General features: G+C 52.8%; 7 protein-coding genes across 7 annotated transcripts; 4 read left to right on the forward strand and 3 right to left on the reverse strand.

Annotated features, from left to right (window-relative positions):
• Positions 1 to 986: 986 nt before the first annotated feature.
• Positions 987 to 2,981, forward strand: CGGC5_v000138 (Vegetative incompatibility protein HET-E-1; the record flags this gene model as incomplete). The annotated part of the gene is made up of 3 exons (XM_032023336.1): positions 987 to 1,308; positions 1,371 to 2,879; positions 2,941 to 2,981. The coding sequence occupies 3 exons, from the start codon at positions 987 to 989 to the stop codon at positions 2,979 to 2,981; spliced, it is 1,872 nt and encodes a 623-aa protein (XP_031880025.1).
• A 74-nt stretch (positions 2,982 to 3,055) lies between these two features.
• Ank3-2-0 (Ankyrin-3) lies at positions 3,056 to 7,504 on the forward strand (the record flags this gene model as incomplete). Its single annotated transcript, XM_032023337.1, has 1 exon — positions 3,056 to 7,504. One exon carries the CDS (start codon positions 3,056 to 3,058, stop codon positions 7,502 to 7,504), a length of 4,449 nt encoding a protein of 1,482 aa, XP_031880026.1.
• Positions 7,505 to 8,067: 563 nt separating this feature from the next.
• Positions 8,068 to 9,921, reverse strand: hxnZ-1 (Major facilitator-type transporter hxnZ; the record flags this gene model as incomplete). Its single annotated transcript, XM_032023339.1, has 6 exons — positions 8,068 to 8,275; positions 8,328 to 8,636; positions 8,701 to 9,106; positions 9,174 to 9,284; positions 9,346 to 9,616; positions 9,670 to 9,921. 6 exons carry the CDS (start codon positions 9,919 to 9,921, stop codon positions 8,068 to 8,070), a joined length of 1,557 nt encoding a protein of 518 aa, XP_031880020.1.
• Positions 9,922 to 10,480: 559 nt separating this feature from the next.
• yjlB-4 (Uncharacterized protein) lies at positions 10,481 to 11,181 on the forward strand (the record flags this gene model as incomplete). The annotated part of the gene is made up of 4 exons (XM_032023340.1): positions 10,481 to 10,627; positions 10,678 to 10,735; positions 10,795 to 10,958; positions 11,026 to 11,181. The coding sequence occupies 4 exons, from the start codon at positions 10,481 to 10,483 to the stop codon at positions 11,179 to 11,181; spliced, it is 525 nt and encodes a 174-aa protein (XP_031880021.1).
• A 117-nt stretch (positions 11,182 to 11,298) lies between these two features.
• ftsH-0 (ATP-dependent zinc metalloprotease FtsH) lies at positions 11,299 to 13,686 on the reverse strand (the record flags this gene model as incomplete). The annotated part of the gene is made up of 6 exons (XM_032023341.1): positions 11,299 to 11,711; positions 11,777 to 11,974; positions 12,027 to 12,092; positions 12,153 to 12,308; positions 12,356 to 12,665; positions 12,724 to 13,686. 6 exons carry the CDS (start codon positions 13,684 to 13,686, stop codon positions 11,299 to 11,301), a joined length of 2,106 nt encoding a protein of 701 aa, XP_031880022.1.
• A 1,623-nt stretch (positions 13,687 to 15,309) lies between these two features.
• On the forward strand, positions 15,310 to 18,073 carry CGGC5_v000143 (uncharacterized protein; the record flags this gene model as incomplete). Its single annotated transcript, XM_032026436.1, has 3 exons — positions 15,310 to 15,951; positions 16,004 to 16,868; positions 16,920 to 18,073. 3 exons carry the CDS (start codon positions 15,310 to 15,312, stop codon positions 18,071 to 18,073), a joined length of 2,661 nt encoding a protein of 886 aa, XP_031877050.1.
• Positions 18,074 to 18,842: 769 nt separating this feature from the next.
• CGGC5_v000144 (putative alpha,alpha-trehalose-phosphate synthase [UDP-forming] 106 kDa subunit) lies at positions 18,843 to 21,851 on the reverse strand (the record flags this gene model as incomplete). The annotated part of the gene is made up of 4 exons (XM_032026437.1): positions 18,843 to 18,880; positions 18,932 to 19,601; positions 19,650 to 21,624; positions 21,829 to 21,851. The coding sequence occupies 4 exons, from the start codon at positions 21,849 to 21,851 to the stop codon at positions 18,843 to 18,845; spliced, it is 2,706 nt and encodes a 901-aa protein (XP_031877053.1).
• Positions 21,852 to 25,066: the final 3,215 nt, after the last annotated feature.

A 25,066-nucleotide genomic window follows, 5' to 3' on the forward strand; every position in this document is an offset into this window, starting at 1 on the left:
TAGGATTGCGCGGGTTTATAGGTCTCTTATCCTGTAATTTGTCCTTTTTTATGAGGGGACGGGAGGTGGTTCTTTTCTCTTGCTTCATATGCTCAGCTTATCTGAGTATACTTACACACTCCTTTTGAAAATTACAGTAGATTAAGCTTAGGTACTTAGAAAATCAAAGATAAGACCTTTATTACTGTAAGCTACCTAGTATACCTCTATATAAGTCAAATGGTCGACCTAAGCTCTGAATCACGGCGAGAATCACGAAATCTCCAAAGACCTTGAGGGAAGGCGTCGAGAATATCAGAATGCATCGCCCACGATTTCCGCAATAGCACAGCATGCGAGAACGAGAGATTCCACCAGACCACATGTCACGCGAGTCCACAAACAGAAGCTGAGAAATTAGAATAAGTTATTACCAAGAGCATGCTCGCGCAGCACCACCAGGATGCTAAATATGACACGTATGCAGTTTAAGAAGGTGAGGGAAGAAAGACTTGCGCAAGACTAGGCTTATTAGCCTCCGTCACCAACGTTCGATTTTGTGCATCCCCTAGAGGATCCATCAATTCACATACTATGAAGACACAAAAGATGTTCGCTCGGTGAGAGGGGAATTGGTTTCTAGCCCTATGCTCGAAAAAAAAGTCATCAAACACCTTCATAATATAAAATCAAGCAATCATTAGGAATTGCAGGTGGTCAAACGTTCCATTTTATGACCTTTGGCTGTTCTGAGTCCACATCCCTTGGCTAATTAGAAGCTTGCTATAAGCGGCAAGCGTGGCGAGAACCCCTGTATATGGCTCTTTGGATCCGGAGGGCAAGCGCCTGCGCCGCACGCTCTGCTGCCTAATTCCGACTCCGCTTGGAGAACTCTGCAAAGTCAAGGTTGTGCATCAAGATACTCGACCACTATCCGTCTTTCTTTTATAGAGTGTGGCCTATTGATTTTGATTCAGGAGATCCGGACCATCTGAACGATCTGAACGATGTCGTCAGATATCTTCGGCGGTCTATTCGGGACCCCTGCTCGTGGAAAAAAGTCAGGCAGTTTATTCGCCAAAGACGACCCAGTCATCCTTACTCATGATGATGTGCGCGATTACAACGAAGACAACATCCTCCCTCAAACGCCAGAAACTCTTGCAAAGATTCGAGAATGGCTACAACCAACAGGCTACGACGACGACAGCAGCGAATACAAGAAACATCTCTCTTTTCATCTCGATGGCACCGGCGACTGGCTCTTGTCCTCGCTTCGCTATCACACGTGGCATGATGGCAGTGATAACGGCCTGCTCTGGATCCGAGGTAAGTGAGAAAGCCATGATTCTTGAGATGGTATTGGAGAAGCTAATTAATGTGGCCTGTAGGCATACCTGGCTCGGGAAAGTCGGTCCTTGCTGCTTCCTTGATTCATCGCCTACTCCAAGAGGACGTTCCAGTGCTGTACTTTTTCTTCCGGCAGACTATCGAGTCCAATCATGAGCCAGTGGCTGCCCTTCGAGATTGGTTAGCACAAGTTCTCAAGTTCAGTCCGCCGCTTCAATTGCGAATGAAGCGAATTCTGGACCAAAACCGTTCCTTGGACAGCGTCTCAATTGACGGTTTCTGGAGTTATCTACGAATTGCGCTGGCTCAGCTCCCAAAGGCCTATTGTGTGGTTGATGCACTGGATGAAATGGACCAAACGGAACAGACACAGTCCTTCTTGAAAACCTTGGCTGAACTCGGTCAATCGAGCTATTCCAAGTTGAAAATCGTCATGACCAGCCGACCTTTAGCCATCATTGAGAAGCCGCTACGAAACGCAAAGTTTGTCAGCATTAGACTTGAAGAGGACAAGGTTGATAGAGATATCGCCGTCTATGTCCAAGACAGGCTGTCTACATCATCGATACCAGAGGAATACCACGTTGTTATCCAAAGAGCAGTTCCAGGAAATGCCAATGGCCTTTTTCTCTACGCCAAGCTAGCAATTGATTCCTTTCTTCGCCCCGAAGCCAGCATTCAACAGGTTCTAAAGAACCTACCCTCCAATCTCGATATCATGTACCGTGATATTCTTCAAGAGCATGCCACAAGGTCCGGCATGTCCCAGGATATTCAGATATTGGTCATGCAATGGGTTACTCATGCTGGGAGACCTCTCAGATTGCTCGAAATCGCAGAGATCATCAACACTACGCAAGGTTCAAAAACATCGCTGAATCTCAAAGACACCAAGGAACTTGTTCGTGCTGCATGCGGGCCGCTTTTGGAGATTCTCCCGAACGAGACGATTTGCGTCGTTCATCACTCTTTGACGGAATTTTTGACAGGGTCAACCACGGATCCCAAGACAAGGAATTTTCCCATTCTCGAGTATGGAGCTACTCACAATCTTCTCGCCGCTCAATGTCTCTCCTATCTCCTTTCGAGGTGTTTGGATGAGGTCCAGCTTCAACCCAGGAAGCTCTCGTTTAGACCGGCTCACGAGTGCCCTGCAGTTGTGAACCACGACAAACGATGGTTGGCTGCGCCATTCCTGAAGTACGCTGCACTGAACTGGCATCATCATGTCAGGAAGGCAGAGTCCGCAGGGTTCGACCAAACAGCGATCAGGCGCCTTCTAAACAGACTTCTCGATGGAGAAAATCTGTTGAAGTGGGGCGCCCTGGCTCGGGTTTGGAGGAATTATGTCGACGCAACGCCTCTCCTGACAGCTATTGATCTCGGTCTTGTGGACTTCACCCGGATTCTACTTGAAAGACCTGAGGAAATAAATGACATCGATGATGCTAAGACACATTCCTGGGCGTTGCCACGTGCCGCGCGGCTGGGCCATCACAGGATTGTTGATTTGCTCTTAGAATATGGCAAGGACGTGAACGCGTTCGATAGTGAGGGATACACTGCCCTCCATCATGCATCCCGACACAATTACCTGACCATCGTTATCAGGCTTCTTCATGCCGAGGCAGATCCTTTCGTACGGGATATAGCACACACCAAAGTGAGCGACAGGTCATTTGGACCTTTCGAACAGAAGGGTTCATTAGCTTTCGACTTTGCATGTATGAGCGGCCACGACGATGTTGCAATCGCCCTTGCATCATACTTCGATACGTCTAGCAAGGCAACTTACGCATTTCAGCGCGCTGTCCAGTCAAAACTGTTTGTAGTCGCAGACAAGATCCTGAAGAGTTCTCTGGTGGATATAAACGCAACGATGACTGGCTGGTTCGTCGGTACCTTACTCCACAACGCTTGTGAGAAACGCGATCTCGAGTCCATCAAATGGCTCCTTGCAGCAGGCGCTGACCCAAATGTGCTGCGATCTACGCCAGGCTCCGAAGCCCGACCATCGGATGTGGGTGAATCTGCACTTCACGCGCTGACCTTACGGAGAGAGTACGGCATCTATGCTGATCCTGGCCCCAAAGTGACGGCGGCATGCTTTGATGCATTGCTTCGAGCAGGAGCCAATGTGGATCAGACGAACCCTGACCTCGAGACGCCACTGCACTTTGCCCGCGATGCCTCGACTGTGGGTGTACTTCTCGAAGCCGGTGCAAACCCAAACGCAGCTACGAGGCATGGAGAGACACTGCTACATCTATCAAATGACCGAGACACCATACGGATGCTTCTGGAGGATGCCAAAGCAGACACAACGCTGAAGACATATGCCGGCTATACTCCTCTCCTGTTGTCATTGAGGGACGGTGAGCTTGATAAGGCGATACAACTGGTTGACTTCGGCGTCGACGTATTGGATATCAACGAAGAGGGAGATGGTATCTTTCACTATCTTGTTGGGATCAAGGCCGACACTGGAAAGATAGTGGGGTTGATTGAGCGCCTGATAGCCTCCGGCGCCGATATCAAGACGCGCAACAAGAAGGGAGAGACAGCCCTGCATTATCTCGGATGCAATAGTAACCCATTCGGGGGTAGAGGATTCTCCTTGAATCGAGATGAACTCGACGAGTTGTTACTTGCTGCGCTGCTCCGAGCCGGTGCTCGGATAGATATGAGAGACAACGAAGGCCAGACCCCTTTGTACAGCATGGTTACGAGGATGGGCTTCTCCAGGGTTCAAGGTTGCAGGGATACCTGCGAAAAGATGATATACGCGGGTGCAGTTCTCGACACGACTAACGCAGAAGGAAAGACTCTGCTTCAGGGTTATCTGTCTCACGGTGGATTTGATATCGAATGTTTCAGGTATCTGATCGAAAAGGGCATTAGCCCGCACCAAGCTGACCACGATGGCAACACTCTTTGGCATATTATATTGCCACGTCATTGTCAGAGTCAAAACCAAAATGGCAACACCTTCATTAGTATCTTCGAGGAGATTCTCAGTCTTGGAGTGAGTCTGGATCAACCAAACCACGCCGGCTGGACACCCCTTCATGTGGCCAGTAGCTGGGTGCCTGAAAGTTTCAAGAAGGCGGCTTTCAACACAATGCAAACCTCATCAGTTGAAAGGGCCACCACCTTTGAGAGAGTCCTCGAGCTCCAGAATGATGTCAACTTTTCAGACCAACACGGAGTTACAGCTCTTCATTTGGCGTCCACGTTCTCCCAATACCACACCATGAGGTTGCTGCAAGCAGGCGCGGACCTCTGGAAGACTACGAATGATGGTCTGACCGCCCTGCACCTTGCGATACTCAACAGGAAGACAAATATTGCGGGGATGCTGATCGACGCCCTCGATAGCGTTTGCCTTAGCTTGATGGTCAACATGCAGGACATCCGAGGCAGGACACCGTTGTACTACGCCTGCGCCTCCGGTACAATCGAGACTGTGAAACTGCTGTTAGAAGCAGGGGCAGAAATCGAGACGGCCGCATTCGAAGGTTCTGCCTGGGATGGCTGTGCTCACATTGAGGTAGCACCACCACGTGGTCCCTCGTCCACGATTGGCTCCATGAACAAGTTCGACAAGCCGGACCACGGATATGTCACAGTTTTTGAACAGCAACTGTCTCAACCCTATTCCTATTCTCAGTCCTCCTCGGAGTATCTTTTTGAAATTTTAGAGCTTCTCATTCATACTGCAGGTTGCAAAGCCGAGACGATTGACAAGGCAATCACGGTTGCTGCGCACATCAAGAAGGAGTTCACCGTTGAATGCCTCCTGCATGCTCGAAAATCACTTCAATTTCAACAAAACTTCGTGTCTGAGGAAGCCGAAACAGCTGCTTTTGTTGCGAGAGTAGTGCAGCTCTGTGATGGCGCTTCGCCAGAGAGGCCCCGTATTTATGGCCGTTTTCCAAACCCCAGCGATGTTCATTCACACAAGCTTTGGGATCTCAGGTTCCCGGAACTCGCAGCCCAGGAGCGGAAGAATATCAAATGTCTTGAGCTCAGCAACGACAAAAGAACTATTCTACACGATATTGTTTCTCGTGGCGACGCTTCAAAACTTGCTGACCTTCTGACCCCGGAAATTATTTCAAAGTTGGAGGATCCCGAATGGTGCCTGGAACATGAGAAGGGTAGCGGTTACATGATTCAGCCGCTCCTGATTACGGCTTGCTCACGCGAACAGCCGAATATGGACGTCTTGCGCGTACTGGTTGAGTCCATTGGCGTCAACCTTGACTCGCTCAGTCGATCAAAATCTGGATGGGATCTTGTCAGCCAATCTGCTCTTCACATCCTGGTCAGAGGCGATTTCTGGTGGCAAGTTGGTCAAGCTCTGCCTTACTTCATCAAGAAAGGAGCCAACATGGAAATTCGTGATGGAGAAGGTCGAACGCCGCTGAACTATGCCCTCAGACACGCCGGAACAATCATCTTCCAGAGAAAGGCTGTTGAAACACTGATTGAGCTGGGCGCAGATGTCAACTCTGTCGATGATAGAGGCAAGTCCTGTCTAGCTCGAGCAAGAGTTGATACGGGTCTCACAAAGCTCCTTCTGGATCATGGCGCCATCGTCACATACCCTGCGCTCATCGCGGCCATTGATGACAGAGACGCCGATGGTCTTGAGCTTCTTCTGTCAACTGGCGCGGATGTTAACGAACGGGAAACCAAAGACCAAAGCAAGCCCAAGACAGAGCACGCTATGTGGATGCAATCAGTCTTCTCAACGCCCTCTTGGAAACCGAATCCATTTCAGGTTGGTCGCCGCAGTCGCCGCCATGGACTTCCACCCTATGCTATGCACCTCTTGCATCATGCAGCATGGAAGCGATGCAGTTCTAATCTCGACGCTGAGGGTATCTCCGCATATGACAGGATCGCTAGAATTCTAATTCATCATGGAGCAGACTTTTGCACACAATATGAAGGTACAACAGTTTCTCACGCCATTCTCAGCCTAGGTTGCTTCTCGTGGGTCTCTCACGAACTTCCTCTCGAGCATGTGGATATACGCGACGACTCCGGAGAGACATTGCTTCTGTCAGCATGTCACTGGGATGACCCCATCACTGGTCAATTCACCGACTACATCACAGAGGACATAGCTGAACTTTCTCCTGTCCAACTCTTGGTCAGAAAGGGCGCCGATATCCGGGCTCGTGACAACAAAGGTTGCAATGTCCTTCACAAACTCCTTCCGGCCGAGGGAAAGACACTGGAGGCGGTGAGATATTTTGTGTCGCAGGCTCCAGAGATTGTCAATCAAGTATCTGAAGAAGGCATCGCCCCTCTTCATCTGGCAACATCATTGAGCGAGGTCAGACTGCTGCTTGATGCAGGTGCGCATCCATCTATCCGAGATGATCGTGGTCAAACTGCACTGTACCTTGCTGTATCGCGTCTCAAAGAGAATACAGATGTTATTGATGCGTTATTTGATGCCGGCAGCAATCCGCATTCTTCAGCAAAGGATGGGAACACACCGTTCCATCTCCTTTTAGGCGGAGTCTTCGACGTCTCAGAAGATGGAGTGGTCATCGGCCCCAGACGTCAACTGTTGGACCGGCTTTTGGCCTTGGGCGTTGACATAAATCTTCCCAATAGTCTTGGGGAGACACCCGTGTTCTCCTTCTTCCGATCTGGTCACATAGATCGTTGCTCATCATGGGCCAAGACTCAAGAAGCCAAGACGAATGTCGGGAACCACCTGGTCTCTCAGACTGGGCCCTCCCTGTTCTCGCCCCAACCCGTACTGGAAAGCAAACCTGGCCTCTTTGGGAATCCAGTTGGGCGGAAAGAAAATTTCGAAGCACTCGAGAATCCTGTTTTTGATCTTTTGGAGAAGATGGGGGTGGATTTCGGCGTGGTGAATCATGCAAAGGAAACGCTGCTGCATATCGTGGCTGCTGAGAGAAACAAATCGCACATCCAAGAAAGGAGATTCCAGTATCTCATGGGCAAGGGATTGTATATTTCAGCCGAGGATAACCAACAGAGAACACCATTAGATGTGGCGGCTGCTTTGGGCAACAGGCATATCACGAACCTATTTGAGGCGAAGCATGGTGGGCTGCGTGATGACGGTGCTGAAGACTCATCGTGCCCTCAGCCTTCACCAACCGGTCCATTTCAACTCTTCAGATAGTGGATAATTTGATTCAGTTTAGGTTCCTAATCTTTCATCAGATATCGTAAGGTCTTGCCATCTTCAGTGCATGACGACGCCGAAGACCGTGAACAAACATAGGAAGAGGTTTGCTAGCCGGGCAGTGCGAATTAGCTATCTGGGCAGTGCCCTCTATAAACTTAATCGTAATATATGTATACTTCGATCTAACGATATACAAAGACGATAGATGAAGACGATAGACGAAGATAATAGATAAAGACGATAGATAACGACGATAGATAACGACGATAGATAATAGTAATAGACAATAACGATAGTAACGATAATAGCGACAATAACAGTAATAATAATAGTAATAATAATACTAAGGATAAGAAATTTAAATGCTTTAAAATAAGGGGTAATACACGTTAAACCCTGCCCGAATAGCTAACTGACACTGCCCGGTTAGCAAAACTCCATAGGAATTGTCTTTTTCATCTTCTTATGAAAGTCATATCTTGGTCTCAGATATTTGCGTCGCGAAACATAGTCACAAGAGTTACACAAGCAACGAGTTTCTGCATGCTAAACGGGCTTCAGAAGGGAACTGTGTCAACCGGCAAAACCAAGCCAATCAACCCAATAGCCGCAAAGCAAGCGCACGCAACCCATATTGGAGCCGAAGTAGTGACATCAGAGTACGTGGCAATGAAAGGAGCAGTGAGTGACGCAAAACGCCCAACGGCCATAAGCAATCCATTGCCCAGGCCACGGTTCTCTACGTTGAGAGCTTGCGGGGTGTACCTTAGGTATATAATTCAGTATACCATGCTACATACAGGGAAATTGAACTTACGCGTAAATGATAGCGTACATGGCATTCAGCCAGAAGTTTACCATGGAGGAGAACCCTAGGTTCTCAGCAGGGTTCTTTACCGAGGTGAAGGCACCTGCGAATGCAGCGCATGCAGCACCGGTAAACACTAGTGATTTGCGACTTCGGAGCCACTTATTTGATACCATCCAAGTGCTCAGAATAGGGCCGAATATGCCAACGACTGACGAGATTGTCCAATCTCGGTATGTGGTGTAGGTACTTGAGTCGCCAAGGTCCGCGCCGTGTGCGCGCAGATAGTAGGGCAAGAAGATTGTAAAAAGAGGGTACCTGAAGTTGAGAAATTAGTCATTCGGCTTTTTCAACGCTGTATGAGATGATAGCGAAGACTTACGCAATACCAACCAACATCCACAGCATCGTCAGACAGATCATCAATCTGATTTGTGTCTTTCCCTTGAATAACCTGCTCGCTCGGTGAATGTTTTCGCCAAATGACATCGTCTTCACTTCTTCTGTGGACCCAATTCTGATGAACTGATCGGCAGAAATTGTATAGCTCGACCTGTTCATCGCGCTAATACGATTGATGACATCCACGCCCTCGTCGATGCGGCCGCAAGTCACTAGCCACCTAGGAGACTCGTGTGTCCGAAGTACTAGAGCCCGAATAATTGACATTACAAGGCATAACCCACCCAGGAGGATGTACAGATACCGCCAACCCATGTTTGCGGACTTGGGACAGGTCTCTGGTGTTGCATCCTGTGGGCAGCTGAAGGGGACAATAAGGGCCCATCCTAGACTAGGATTCAGCTTTTGTGCCAATTTGACCCTATGTAGGTAGGGATGATCAGCGAGTCTTACCGAAGATGCCGGTGATAGTATTCCCTAGTCCCCAAACACACGCAAGTCCAGCAAGCATAAAAAACCATCGTTGAGGGATGTTCTCAGCAAGAATTGTAAGATCAATCGCGACTGTGGGGAGCAACAGTGTTGTCAGCATCAGTCATTTCCTACTCCCCAGTGAGAGACTTACGGTTTCCGCCTCCGAAGAAGCCACAAACAGCAACCCATACGTTAATAGCCGCCCAGTTAGGAGATGAAGCAGCAAGCATAGTAGCAATAGAGATACCGAATATCGACAGCTGCCACACTATCCTCCTCCCAACATTATCCGCAAGCAAGCCCATCAAAACCGCGCCGATGAGCAAGCCAGCGTAGTTGGACGCCGGGAGCAAAGTGGAGTGTTTTGGCGCGAACTCGGGAATGAGCTGGGGTCCGACGAGGGAGATTGACACGAGGAGCATCTGCATTTACGTCCGTGTTAGCGTCTGCATTTGACGAATGCCTGGGTACCGACCTGATCCGCGAGGAAGCCAAATCCACAGGAAAGGGCCAGCTGCCATTGGAACTTCCCGAATCCAATGGCCTCGACAGCTTCGTCAATCACCCTGAGGTTCATTTCCACTTCACTGAGTGCATGTGTATTGTCGGATGTGTATTCGACCGTTGTGCCACGGCCGTTGCTCGGGATGGGCGTAATCGGCTTCCCGAGATCGTCCCCCTTTTCCACAGGGTCATCGTCAACGCTCCCACGGACAGTATTCATCATGTTTTCTGAACTCTTGGTGGAGTATCGAGGGGCCAGACTTAACGGGTTGCCTCCACGGCAGGGTAGACATCATCGACTCCATTCAACGATGCTAGTTACCCGAGAGATGATATACTCATCCCCCAAAACTCATTCTAACCATTTGCGTTCATGTTCGTCCGGCCTTTCGGCGTTAAGGACCAACACATCCTCTGCCTGTACCCCAGATATGCCAAGAACTACACATCTTCTGGTGGAGGTAGTGCCCTCCTGCTAAGAGAGATCTCGCGCGGAGTAAAGTGGGGACGGCCAGGCCGGAGTTCACATCCTGCGGGGACGGTCCGGACTCCCCGCCTCACGGCATGCGTACCCCGCCTCTCATGATAGCGCTGATTGCCTAAAGCGGCAATTCTAGCCTGAACATCCCGGCCACACCACCTCTGAACTGATAAGAGGCAACCTTACTTTGCCCCCGCAGTAAGAGCTGTCTAGACAGCTTCCTCGGTTGATGATATCCAAAGACAAGGACTCGCAGCCCACATGTTCCACGTTGCTGGCCTTATTGACATCGTCTGAAACAATGGCAGTTCAGTGCTACTTCCTAAGCCCCAACGAGGATGCTCCTAATAGCTGTCTTCCGGTGCTTCACTATCGCGATGTCCTCCCAGAACCCAGGGATGAGGTGTCAGTGACGGACTTTTTGACAAGGAACAGATGGGAGAAGAGGGTAAGAGAGCACCCTTATGGATAATTGTGTTCAACGTCTCACCAGCACAGGGCACATGGGGACACATTGGCATCCGCCATTTTCACCCGAATAGTCACGAATGCTATGGTTAGTGCGAAACTAACATGCGGTCCTTCAAGCTACTCTGACCTCGCTGTGATATGTAGGAATATTCCAGGGACATTCTAAGATGCTCCTTGGGAAGATCTCCACCGGTCAGGGGATGGAAGTGGACGTGAAAACTGGCGACGTCATCATTCTTCCAGCCGGAACAGCGCATTCCTCGCTAACAAGCTCCTCTGACTACCGATACATCGGCGTGTATCCTCAAGTAAGCCTCTTTCTTTGAAACTTGCCGTCTTTATTTACCATAAAATGTGCTAACCAACTGTCTCTAGGATTGCCCTAAATGGCGAAACGAGATGGGTAAAAAGCCTGCAGGAGAGTTCAAGACCGTCATCAAGAGTGTCGAGATGCCGGAAGAGGATCCGGTGTATGGAAGGAATGGTCCATTGAATCAACTTTGGAATAAGGACATACTTGCCAAGCTATGAATCAGACTCATTTGAAGATTATGACCACCTCACCATGATTGATACCGCAAGCCCATATTGATCTCCTCTCAATCTAGTCTTGTTTTTGGCCAGCTTCTATCACCATGCCTTCCTTGTCTAGATCTCATCTCCCAGGCCAGTGTCAATACTCCCAACAGCCGCGGGCTTCCCTCGCCTGACCCTGAGCACGGTTCTCACATGCTCAATTCCCAACGGCGCTCCGTCGCGCACCGCGAGCAGTGACGCCGTCTTGACCACGTTCTTGATCTCACGACCGTTCAGCTCAAGCTTTGCCAGCGCCTTGAAGTCTTCCTCCTCGAGACGGAATTGCCGGGGTTCCAGCGCCCCGGTAGCGTCGAGCTTGCGGCAGTCAATGAAGACCTTCCAAACATGCAGCCGCGAGTCAAAGTCGAGCGCAGGGTAGTTGATGGTCAGATGTATACGGGACTCGAAAGCCGGGTCAAAAGCCTCCACGCGGTTGGTGGTCAGGAGCATGACGCCTTTGTAGTACTCCAGCAGTCTCAGGAAAACTATTCTCGAGGGTTAGACAGACGGGGCTATCGGTGATCGTGCAGAAATTCGGGTAGATACTCACCTGAGACAATCTGATTGCGCTGGAGGTCAGAAGCTCGTCTCTTCTCGAGGAAGATGTCACATTCGTCGAGGAGCAGCACAGCTTGCCATTTGGTGCACATCTCAAGCACGCGACGGAGGGAATCTTCCACGTCGTCGGCGGTGATTCCTAGTTCGCCAGCGCTCATGGCGTAGAGGGGCTTCTTCATCGCTTCGGCCACTAGGCGATGTGTTAGAACTGTCCTATTATATGGGAGAATAGTTGCACATACTCGACTCTGCCGTGAGTGTCTTTCCTACTCCCGGCTCTCCGCTAAGAAGCATGATGATCCCCTGGCCTGATCCAGTTAGCGATAAGAAAACTGCAGACATGTGGTCTGTGAAGGACGGGCACTCACCTTTGCCACGAATGATATCGTCAAAGCCACTGGCTGAAGACATCTGTGCCTCGACGAAAGCACGCACGATGGTCTTGTAGTCGTGCGGCAAGACAAGCTGGTCAAAAGCCCCCTCGTTCCACTCCACCTCCGTCACCGAGTCGATGAAAAACAGCCCTATGCTAGTATTAGCCATGATCTCTCATACTGAGGGTAAAAAATACCCCATTTCTTCGACGTCAAGTCGAAGCCCCGCACCATAGGCGAAGCGAGTTCGCGCTGATTCGCAGTCAACTCCTTGTCTGCCTCATTCGCCAGGCCCGCTGTTGCGGATTCGACATATCGCATTCTGCCCCGACGCGGCGGGCTGTACGGCAAGCCGAAATTCCCCCGGCGGCCTTTCATCCGTCCTTTGAGAGCACCCAACTTCTCCTCCTCAGCCGTGGGGTCCCTCAGTTTCTTCAGGTGAGGAGCGGCCTGGTATTCGTACCGGCAGTACGACTCGCCGTCGATGATGATGCGGCCATGCTCAATCTTGGCTCTGGTCAGACAATGGCCATCGTCAAAGGCGGTTGGGCCGGGGACTACTCACCTGTCGTCTCTCGACACCTTTGAAATCTCCGTGTCCATATTCAAACATTCCGGAATAGCCCTTGTAATGAAACCCCTTGTAGCTCTCGAACAACTTCCCTCTAGCTTCAAGCTTTTCCCGGATCTTCTTCATCCCCGGATGCAGATTACTGGGATAGATCGCCAGCTCCCGGATCGGCAACAAGTCATCAAACATGTGAACTTCAAACACCTTTGAAGCAAGCCCGAATCTCAAGCCATCTGTGTCAACAAACTGACATTTCAGCGCAAAGACGACGCTCCCACCCGACCGCGGTTCATATCGAGCACTCTTGATGAGGAACAACCGATCCTGGTCGTCAACCCGCGCATACGCCTCCGTATCAGGCTCGAAAAGCGTCCAGAGATAGTCAAACGAGACCACCTCATTCTTCCTCAGGTCCCGCGCGCGCTCAATCTGCGGCTTGATCTCCGGCGCCAGCACATCATACAGCAGCTTCACATGCTGCCTCGCCAGCTCGTCCGCCCCATCCTCCACGCACTTCTGCAGCGCCCGCCAGCGGTGGAAGAACGGCTGGAACGGCGCCTTGAACTCGACCTTCTTCAGCGTCGTGCTGACGCCAGGGTACCCGCTAAACACGTCGCCCAGCGCGCGCTTGATGTGCGGGCTGTTGACGATGACGGAGTGCAGCGCGAGGACGTTGCCGTCGGTCGCCTCGACGTTGACCTCGCGGCGCGCGATGAGGGCGAACTTGGCCGAGGCGGCGGCGGAGCCCGCGAGGCCGACGTACTCGGGCGCCCAGTCCTCCCAGAGGTCGCGCCGGCTTTTGCGGTAGAACTCCTTGACCTCGGGCGTCTGGCCGATGTCGGAGAGTTTGGTCTTCTCCTCGTCGTCGGAGGAGCGGGAGCGCCGGCGGGGAGGGCGTTGCGGGCGGCTTTCGTCGGAGGAGTAGGCGGCGCTGGAGTAAGAGTCTGGGGTGTCCATTGTGAAGGTATGCCTTGTGTTGGTGAGGAAGATGTCTGGTTGTGCAAGAAGGATGTGATTGATGAGTTGAACGAGAAGGACTATGCGATTTATTAGATCCCCCAGTGCGGCTGAGAGCTGCTGTCATCCTAGTCATAAGGCAGACCGTGAAAGCCCATGATGACTGCATCCACTAGCGCAGTCGGTTGAAGCCAATCCGTCTGTCTTGCCAATGTAATTGGACCACGTTACGTACGACGAGAGTCCGCAACAAGAACACAACAGTTCATGCCAATACCACATCACTGAGTTTAGTTCCACTGGATAATATGTCCTGTGGTTGCACAAAGTATCTCGATATCATTTTGTGAAGAATTCTTTTGTAAATTTTTATATAACTAGGGATATATAAGAGGTCCCCCTTACTCTAACTACCCCCTATATATCTAACTACTTCTATTAACTACTACTACACTATAACAGTTATATGTATATCTTTAAGTTCTTTTAATAAAGTATTATACTTTAATAATATAAGATATTTAATTTAATTGATATTATATAGTTTATTTATTTTAAAGTTTATTTTAATATACTTAAAATATCTCTATATTTTAGTTTAATAATATATTTTCTTATTAAAGTATATTAATAGAAAGTAGTAGTATATTTAATATATTACTAAGTTTTATATTAAAAGATTAAGTTATATATATAAAAATCTAACTTATATATTTTATTTTAGTTTTTTTAAATAATTATAAAAAAGCTATTACTAATTTTAAAATAATAATAAATAGTATTAATATAGTATAACTAGTAATAATATCTTAATATTAAAAGAGTAATAAATTATAGTAGTATAAAGAGAGAGATATTTATCCTCTATAATTAAAGTAATTTACGCTCTCTTTATATACTCCTATAAGTAACTATAGAAGTTTCTCTATAAACTATCTTAGTTTTTAAATATTTCCCTATAAGAGTTATATAGTAGTTAATAAGGTGCGCCTCTAGGCGGTAAACTGCGAAGAAGAAAACTTAGAAGGGAAGAAAGGGGGGGGGGGGGGGGGGGGGGGGGGTATTGTTACGAGCGGGTCAGGGCAACCAACTGTGGCACAAAGCAAAAGCTTCGATAATGACAAATCCGTTGTCATTGTCCCCTGTTCTGCACTATATAGTTACGAGCCTACAGTGACCAACTGTAGCGGTCGTAACAGGTATCTCGACATACTCGTGCGAGGACCATTCTGTACCTCTTCTAAGGTAGTGACTTACTGAGGGGCAGACTCATGTAAGCCTTGAAATTGAAATACGATCGGCACGTTGTGGCAACAGAGTCGTTCGAGAACGAGGTACGTATCCATGCCGACCCAGTCGCTTCACGGTGTTCTCGCATGCTTCCCATACATACGTCAACAGGGGTGTGAGTGAGGCCTTCATGATTTCTCGGACTTGATGATGGAACTCAAGCGTTATTGGTCCGCAGCAACCCCCCATGGGCGTATGCACGTCAGATAGGGCGGCAAATAAGAAAACAGTGCTCCATCGCCAGGCAGCAACAATTAAGCAAATGATAAATCTGACGTTACGCAGACCAAATATCCATTTCTTGGCATCATAACTGAAACCACAAACCCAATCATGGAAGACGACATCCGCAACGCTACCGGCACCCCCAACCTCAAATTCTCCTCCCAAATCGACGGCATCCTCAAACACGCCGGCCCGCGCGACAACGCCAAGCGCTGGGCACGCAACCTCCGCTTCCTCACCTTCGACACCGGCACCGACCACCACGATGCCGCAACCTCGACCCCGACCCGGGGCCAATGCCGGCGGTGCGCCGAACGGGTCCCAGCGCCGGCGGGCCACATGTGCGCCGCGCACGCCAACATCCGGCCCACCCCGGAGTCGCTAACGGCGTGGGAGCAGAAGCTGGCAGAGTTCCCGGACCCGTGCGCCCATGTGGAGGATTTGACCTGCGACGGGTGCCGGCACGTTCCTCTCTTCCCGAACACGGGGACGGTCTCGACGTTCCGGATCAGGAGGGCCGCGGTGACGGAGGAGGATGCTTTGTTCTCGGAGTGTCGCCATTTTGTGGCTGTGTCGTACTGTTGGGAGAGTCAGCCGTCGGACGAGGACGGCGAGGCAGCGTCTCTTCCGCCGTATACTGTTATCGAAGAGGATGGTACGAAACGCGAGATGAGGGCTCCCAGCGCCACGATTGACCGCGTGGTGAGGTTTGCGAGGGAGAACGGGTTTCGTATGATATGGATTGACCAAGTACCGCCCCCTCTCTGACTATCTCAGTTGTCGTTCGACTAACACCATCCAGGAGTGCATCGACCAAACCAACCCCTCCGACAAGGAACTCGGCATCCAGTCAATGGACCTCGTCTACCAGCGCGCACACACCTGCATCGGCCTCATGTCCACCCTCTGGTCGCAGCGGCACCTCGACGCCCTCCTCCTCCAAGCCGAGCTGCGCAACCCCGACTCCGGCGCCGCCTCCATCCACCGCCGCGGTGCCGCCCCCGTCCGCAAACCGCGCCCGGAGATGCAGCACTTCGCGAACGACCTCATCGCCGCCGTCTTCGCGCTCGTCTCCGACCGCTGGACAACCCGCGCCTGGGTCCTCCAAGAATCCTTCGTCTCCGCAGACCGCATGCTCCTCCTCTTCCCCCAACCCCCGGAAACAGACGTGACGGGCTGGTGGCTGATCTGCCACGAAAAGTCCCTCTCCGAGACCGCAGTCAGCATCCTCATGCTCCAGGACGCGCTCGAGAACCACGTGCTGCCGTACCTCACCCCGCTGCTCTCCTCCCCTCCCCCGCCCTCGTCAAACGCGGCGTCGTCCCCGATGGGCATGGCCGTCGCGCTGTTCGAGAGGGTGCGCTTCTTCTACCCCCGCGCCATCGACAACGACTCCCGCATCGGGCTGGGCGCCGACTTCTGGGACCGCAAGCGCTGCGACGCCGCCACCGCGCTGGCCTTCCTCAACCAGCGCGACCTGTTCCGCGTCGCGGACCGGGTGGCCATCCTGGCGAACTTATGCGGGTACGAGCAGCGGCTCGATACCGTGGAACTCGAAAAGGGCGGGTACGGGCTGTCGCATTGCCTGCTCGCGCTCGCACTCCTCAACGGGGACTTGTCGTTGCTGGTCCCGGAAATGTACAAGACCCCTGACGGCTATCCAGTGTGTAAGTCAACCCATCACCCACTCACCCACCACCACAGACTCACAAGCCTAGCATTCCCATCCGGCCCAGACGCAGACTTCACCTTCCTCCACTCCTTTACTCATAACCTCCGTCTCGTCGACGCAGCAACCCTCACACCATCCTCCAACACCGCCGTCCCCGACGACCCGCGCCTCTACGCCCTCTCCTCAAAGGGGCTCTCCCTCGCCGGCACGCTCTGGAAAGTAACCTCCTTCGTCCCCCTCGAGCCCATCAAGCTCAAATACGCTTCCGCCTGGCACCGCGCCAAAGCTCCCGGCATCCCGCCCTCCACCCGGCGACAAGCCCTCACGCACATCCTCCACGAGACCCTCACCCTCCTCAAATCTCAGAACATGATTCAGATAGCGGATGCTATCTTCAACTCCACCTCGGACGCAAAATACCGCGCCCAAACGCCAGACACCCCCCTCGAGTCCGTCCTGCAGGTCCCAGAGGACACAAACATCGCAAACCGCGACGGCATGTTCTGGTTCAGCTGGGCAATGACCGAGCAGCTCCCTCACCAGGCCTGGATCGTCGACCGGATCATGGAGCTCGGCGGGGTCTGGGTCGCGGAGCCCGTGGACGCGGGATACCTCCCCTTCAACCCTCACCCACCATCCCCCTCCCCCTCCTCCGAGCCCGCCGCAGTACCGATGGCAGAGCAATGGCCCACCCTCCTCTCCAACCTCGACCCGTCCGCCTTCATCTCCTTCTTCCGCTCCACCTCCGCCCACCTATCCAGCCAAACCCACGCCGAGCGCCTCCTGCAAATCTCCCTGCTGACCAAATTCCTCGACCTCATGAACGACCGCTTCCTAACCTCCTCACCAGAATCCAAATCAGCCAGTCTGCTGCGCAACATGATCCCCCTGCAGATGTACTCAGGCCTCCTGGCCGGTCAAATCTCCGCGTCAGAGTTTACCGACCGGCGGGCCGTCTTCGACCTCGGCGGGGAGGATGCGCTGGGCACGCTGGTGCTGACGCCCTTCCAAGCGCAGCTGGAGTCGATCCCGCGGCCGAAGACGCGGGGGCTCAGCGTGTCGTGGGTGGTGGAGGAGGTCGAGGGGAGCGAGGATGGCGGGGTTGGCGGGGATGAAGAGATGAGGTTTAGAGTGAGGGGGGTGGTTAAAGGGATGTGGCGGTTTGGGTTGCTGCATTCTGGGCGGTATACCTTGGTATGATGCTTCAACATACCTGTGCATAGTTGACATAAGTGTCTGAAGTCAGCAAAACACAGGAATATCGAACTCATATCGTGACGGTGCATGATGCCATTGGTATAAAATGCTACCTTCTAACCCTCTCATCTATCTTGACACTTCTCTTTCGTATATGTACACAGGACCGTCCCGGGCACGTCCTAGCATGCGTAGGCATACTTACACAACCATGCTCTCCGAGCTCACAACGCAAAAGAACGCAACCTAAAAATACATAAGAGTAGGGGGGTGTGGTGGTGGGCGGATGTCGTTTCTCGCAGCGTTTACATAATCAGTCTCATCAACATCACAAGCTTCACTTCAGGCACGAAAACCAAAGCAAGCGTTACTCGTGAGATGTGTGTGCGTGTGCGTGTGGTACTGCGTGAAGGGCAGAGAGACGCGAAACGAGAAAAAAAATAGAAGAAACAGGATGAAAAGACATTAAGGAAATATTTCTCGTGGAGGTCGCCCTCCAAAAATGCATGTTGATGCATGCTCCCAATGCAGTGCAGAGTGTTCGTCATCGTTGCCCAAGACGTGTAAGAAGTAATGAAATCCATGCCCAATGTTTTGTACGCCTTCGCAATTCCCTAGTCTGTGTTTCCACCCTGATGCTGCTAACCCACTATGGTATCATTTGCCCGGTGTTAAGGCCGGGTCGAGAACAATCAAATCTGCTGTGCGCCTGGAACGGCGAGTGAAGATGCGGAACAGCGCCGCCGAATGCATTCGTGAATGCGTCTGGCCTCTAGAGCGAGGCAAGTTTTTGGAGGGCGAGGAGGACGCCTGCGATGTTGTTAGCAACCGGGATAAGATCGAGGTGTTGATGATACTCACCACTCACACCCTGAGTCAGGGTAGCGCCGGCCTCGGTGTTGCGGCTGTGCAAGCTGACAGTCACAACATCGTTGACCACCTTGTCATCGCCGAGGGCGTTGGCCCATCGGAACACCTTCTCGTCTTCACGGCCATCACCAACAACCATGAGGAAGTCGACGGGGCTCTTGTGCTCGGCGTCGGGAGCCATGTGGATGCGCAGGTCGTCGAAGATCTTCTCAGCGGCGGTGCTCTTGGTCCAGTCGATGGGCTCAACCACGATGGAACCGTCAAGAGCGATGGCGTGCACGCGCTGCTCCTCGCAGGCATCGTTGACGTGGCTGGCGCAGTCTGAGGCCTGGCGGGCGGCCGATTCGTAGTCTTCGGCGCTCTTGTAGTGGAAGATGAGACTGCAGCGGCGCTCCTCGATTTCGGCGCCGGGTGTACGCTCGAGGTAGTACGTCATGATTGACTTGACCGACTCCTTCCAGCTGTTAATCTGCTCTCTATCGGCCATCTCGGTCCAGTTGCTGCGGCCGCAGTCCTTGAGGAAGCAGCCGTTCTCGGCGATCAGGCCCAGATTAGGCACGCGGCGGAACAAGCGGTCGAGCTCCTCAGGACGACGACCGGACATGATATAAACGGTGTTGCGCTCGTCCAAGAGGAGATCGTTGAGGACATCGAGAGTACGCTGATGTTGTTAACAAGACAAACAAGACAAAGTAGGCGAGTTACGTACCTGAGGGCTGACGGGGATGATCTGGTTCATCGGTCCCCAGCTAACCAGAGTACCCTCGTAGTCGAGGATGAACAAGCGACGCTCGCTGCGGGAGTACCTTTGGGCGAGGGTGTTGATGTTCAAGCGGGGGACGGAAAGCTGGTCACGCTTGTGCTGCTCGTCGTACACGCGATCCAGCCTGGAAAGGAACTCACTAAACCAGTGCGATCCGGTGTGGTGCATGACGGCAGAGTACAGAGCGTTCCAGCGGCGTTCCTTCTCGTCGCCGCCCATTTCGAGGGCCTTTTTGATGGCGTCGGCGCATTGTCGGTAGTCCCAGGGGTTGACGGAGAGCTCGTTGCCGCCAAAGAGCGAGGCGGTACCGGTGAATTCGGAGAGGATCAAAGAACCGTGCTTCTTCTCGGGGAACACCTTTCCGTCTTGGCAGAACAGGTACTCGTGAGACGTCAGGTTCATGCCTTCGCGCTGACTCGTTATCATCAGGGCGTCGGCCATGGTGAGCAGGGCCAGGTACTGGGCGTAGTCGATGTCCTGCTTGAGGTATACGACGGGCTGGTAGGCCAAGTTGGCCCACGAGGAGTTGACTCTGGTGACGATGTCGCTAACAGTCGCGTCCAGGTCAGACTTCTCGCTGCTGGAGAGGGCGACCTGGATGAGGACAATCTTGTCGCGCCACTCTGGGTTCTTATTGAGGAACAGCTCGTAGGACAGCAGCTTCTGGCGGACGCCGCGGACGTGGTCGAGCTTGTCACGAGCAACGATGAGCTTCTTGCCCCTGTAACGTTCCTTCATGATGTCCATCCACTTCTCCACGTCGGCATCCGCGCGGTGTTCGCTGAGGTTGACGGGGTCGATGCCAATGGGCAGGTTGACGACGTCGACGAAGCGGTCCTCCAATTGCAGTCCATCGGTGGTGGCCTCGACGTTCAACAGCCTGCTGCAGGTCTGGAGGAAGTGGCGGGTGTACTCGTGGATCTGGAAGCCGATGAGGTTGGCGCCGAGCATGCCCTCGAGGAGCTGCTTGCGAACAGCCAGGCATCTGAAGACCTCGGAGGAGGGGAATGCGACGTGCAGGAAGAAGCCGATCTTGGCCTCGGGCAGCTTCTTACGGACCATTCCGGGGACAAGCAGCAGGTGGTAGTCGTGGACCCAGATGACGTCGCCGCGCTTCCAGTTCTTGACAATCTTGTCGGCAAAGGCCTGGTTGACATTGACGTAGTACTTCCACGAATGGTCCTCGAAAGCTTTGCTCTTTGGGTTGTCGGGGATCTGGTAGTGGAAGACGGGCCACAGAATCTGCTTGCAGAAGTGCGAGTAGTGGCCGTCAAAGTCCTTGTCGGAGGTGAAGACGGTCAGCATGTCGTGCTCGGTGGCCAGTCTGTCCTCAATATCCTGCTTCTGCTGGGTGCCCTCGAGGGCGTCGGTGGGCATACCCAGTGTGCCGACCCAGGTGTAGTCTCCGAGCTTTCCATCACGGGCGGCGGCCTCGGCGGCGTTGCGCAGGCCACCGTTGCCCTGGTCGGCACTCATAATGCGCCAGTTGGCGTGGGCGAAGACGCGGTCGTGGCTGTCGCTTCTGGCGAGGGGACGCGGCTGGGTGACGCCCTGGCGACCGAGTTCCCTGGCCTTTTCGAGGGTGCGGCTGTGTTCGGCGATGATGGCGGGCGGGGGAGAGCTCGCGCGCGACTTGGGCTGGGTTGCGCGGGCACCCCACTTGGGGGAGCCCTTGTCTACGTGCGCGCCGCGCTTCTTCTCCTCCTCGGGGAATTGTATGCGGAAGCCATCCTCGTTTGTGAATGGGTCTTTCTCGGGGGTCTCTTCGGTCGGTGTAATCGGGGGTGTGATGTCGCGGATGGGGTTGAACAGACTCGGCTGGCGATCGGGTTCGGGACGCTTCTCGGTCTTTGTGCGGCGAAGAGGGTCTCCGCGCGAGGGAGTGCCGGGGAGGGCGAAGTGTACGGTTTTGGGGAGGAATCTAGAATCGCCAGGTCAGACAACGGCCTCGAATGGCAAGGCAATCGAGAATTGGCACGGAAGGGACCGCGGAGGACGTCGACGGACTTCAAGTGCATCCGCAGGGGGGTCACCCTGCAACCTGGAAGGTCCTCGAATGTTGCCAAGCAGGTTGGAGGGGCAAGAATGAAGATTGCGGTTGCTGGCAGACGAAGGAGCTACTCACAGTGATGCGATGAAGACCGTCATGCTGGGCAGTCTGGCTCGAGTGTAGCCCTCAAGCCTCTGGCGGATGTGTTTGGTAGGTGGCGATGTTGACCCTCGGTCGGTGGTCGGTTGTCGAAGGGAGGGTTGAGGGAGGGTGCTATTAAGGTGAAGCACAGGCGGGCGGAGACGGGTAAGGACAAGGTGTGGAGGGCTGGCGACGATGTGGAGGAGGCGGGGAGCTATGAGCAGCTTTTCGTCGAGCAGAACATGTGGAGAGGACAGGAAGGTCGAGGTGAATTGAGGTGAGAGGAATGGAATGGGTGGTTGAGGAGAGCTGCTGCAGGTGTTCCCGGGTTGCGTCGAGATTGGGGGAAGGGATCGCCGGTGTCAAGGCGGATGGAGGCGAGGCGACCCAGCGCTTTATGGAGTGCGGCGGCGGTAATACAACCTGGAGGTAGGTTGTAAGAGAGGTACCTGGAGGAGTTTGAGTTGGGTTGGACGGAGGTAGGTAGGTAGCTGCAATTACGTCCAAGAAGAGGGCGAAGGAGTGTGGCTGAGAAGTGCGAGGATGATGAATGTGGGAGGACGGCGGGATGTGATTGGATTTATGCCTGTGCTTGTCTTAGGCCCGTTGCTTGCTTTGCTTGGTCGCTTGCTTGCTTTCTTTCCTTTACTTCCAAGCAGGCTTGTATCCGTATGTCAGCTGTGTGAGCTTTTCCTCCGGCAGAAGAATAAGACGTTGGGTTGCGTTGCGTTGCGTAATTGCACAAGTGAATAGAGAGAGGACGCGGGCGCATGCTAAGCCCTTTGCGACAAATCAGGGAACAAGCAACAGAGAGAAATAGTGCAAGAAAGAAGGCGTTGGACGGCTGCCGATGCAGATGCGATGCGCGAGATCGATCGGGGAGGGGGGTTCGAACCACGGCGCGAAGATGACGGAAAAAGAAGAGGGAGGGGCAGCGGGGAAAGAGGAAGAAAAAAAAAAGTGAGGGTGGGTGTTTGCTTCTCACGATACTTTTTTTCCCCTCGGCTTTTTTTTCGAAATGTTTTCTCGAGAATATTCCACTCTTTCCAGAGCAGAGTGGAGTGCCCAGGTATTTTTGGGGGGGACGGGTGGAGGGCGAGGTGCAGGACAGGGGGGTGGTGACAGGCCGGAAGCGCTGAAGTCACAGCGACTCGACCTGACCTGCAGCAGTGACTGACTGGCTGACTGAAGGAGTTGACTGACCTGGGATGTGTGATTGATGGATGGATACACCTGCTTCAGAGAGCTGTGGGTGAGGTGGGATTGGACGGGAGGAAATGCGACGAGACCTTGGCCCAGAAGTGCATGGAAAGGGAAATGGAAATGGAATGGAATGTTGATAACGAGATGCATCCCAAGACACTCTTTGGGGAAACACAGCGTTGGCATGAATAAACAGTGACGGCATGCGTGGGACAGAGGCCCGGTCTGGAAACTCATCCATCATCTGTGGATGAATACCTCAAGGTACCAAACCAAACGGATGCCGATAGAAAGAAAACACCACACAAGAACGTACCTTTTCCAGAGAGCAACAGCTACAAGCTGCAGCTAATACACCAGCAACAGAGGAACGTCACTGACGTAATGAGCAACCCAGTTACGTATCCGAGGCGTCAAATGGGAGCTAATGCACCGCTGGCTCCCCTAATGCACGCCGCCCACGAAACGGAACCGGACTTGGACGAGAGGCTAAGTGAGCGAGGGCCTGTGATTCGATCGTTTCTTCGTTTTTCTCTCTGCCTTCCGTTTTGTTGGTGATGAGGCTTGCTTGTTGGGACCAGACAGAGTTGTCCAGTTGCAAGTTGAGTTGAGTTGAGTCTTTTGGCAAGAAAAGACACTAAGGTAAGGTAGCTTCGATCAAGACAGATACAAAAAATGATCGACCGTCTCTGCTGTTTCGTGTCGGGTCACCAGCGCACACGATTTTTCTGGCAGCGACCTTTTTGGTGTTGATGTCGTTTTAAGTTGGCGCCCAAAGCAGGGGACACCACGTTGTAAGGTGCGCACAGCTGGGCTGGAGACCACGCCGGGAGCTGCACCCAGGAACAGGCAACGTGACGGAACCGACGGGGCAAAACGGAGCTGCACGTCCGGGGTTTTAAGAGGTTGGCGACAGTGGGACACGCAGAGACAAACAGAGAGAGAGAGAGGGAGCCACTCCGACGAGTCGACGACGGGCGACGAGAAAGGACCCCGGAGACCCGAGATGACGAGAAGCAGGGGACCGCCCTGTGCGCTGCTGCTGCGCGGTTGGGTCGCGACAACGACCGGGGGGGACCACTGACTGACTGGGGCAGGAAGCAGAGAACCCGCCGAAGCGTGAAGAAAAAAAAGAGCTCAGGAGGTTTTGGTCCGGGTAAGCTCAGCCTTTGCTGCTGCTGACGACGATGATGGAGATCGTGATGATGGTGATGTGTGTGTGTATGCTTTCTCTCCGGGGAGGAGGTAAACAAAATCAAGGAAAGCTGATCCAAGAACCAGAGAGCTGGGGTGGGGACATGGAACGAGAGGACGAGGAACGGGAGGGAATCGAAGATCGGGGAAGGGATGGGACTTTTAACTGGGAGCGCCGCCTGGAATTTTCTTTCCGGATGGAAATTGAACGGGACTGGACGGATGAATCCATGCCTTGCCTGTTGCTCTTGTCCTCCGGCATATTGATTGTTCTTTACAAGTCTACTCCATCAGAAGAGGGAACCGGTAAGCAATCCCGAGTTCCCTCAGCTTCGTCTGGTCGGGTCTTCCATGCAACGAAGCAGTTCCGGGGAATAACAGGCGCGGCTCGTCTGGGCTGGCCAGCCGTCGTCTCGTCTTGCGAAAAAGGCTACTTGGTCTACATTCAGTCTCACGAAACTCACGCCACAAGCCAAGTTCAACTCAAGTACTTATTGAACACAATTTGTAGCTACTTCTCGCACTAATCAGAGCTGACTGGTAATGTATCATCCCGAGCAACGCGAAGCAACAGCACGACAGAATCCCACCTCGCTGTGCCTCATTTTAGGCCCCTTCGGCACCCCCTGGCTGGGCATGCGGGAACAATTGGAACGAGATCTCTGCTGCTTTTCAGTAGGTACGTACTGATCACTGAACAGTCTCATTTTCAGGCCTTGCGAAAAGGGATCCGCGCCGCCGCTGTGAGACTTTTGGGGCCTTGGAGCCTTGGGCCGACAGGGATGGGCCGCCGGTGCACCAGACGACGAGACGAGCCCGAGAGTGCGTCCAAGAC

The sequence above is a fragment of the Colletotrichum fructicola genome (genome assembly GCF_000319635.2).
Source record: "Colletotrichum fructicola Nara gc5 chromosome Unknown KSG_Nara_v1_contig01, whole genome shotgun sequence".
NCBI lineage: Eukaryota > Fungi > Ascomycota > Sordariomycetes > Glomerellales > Glomerellaceae > Colletotrichum > Colletotrichum fructicola.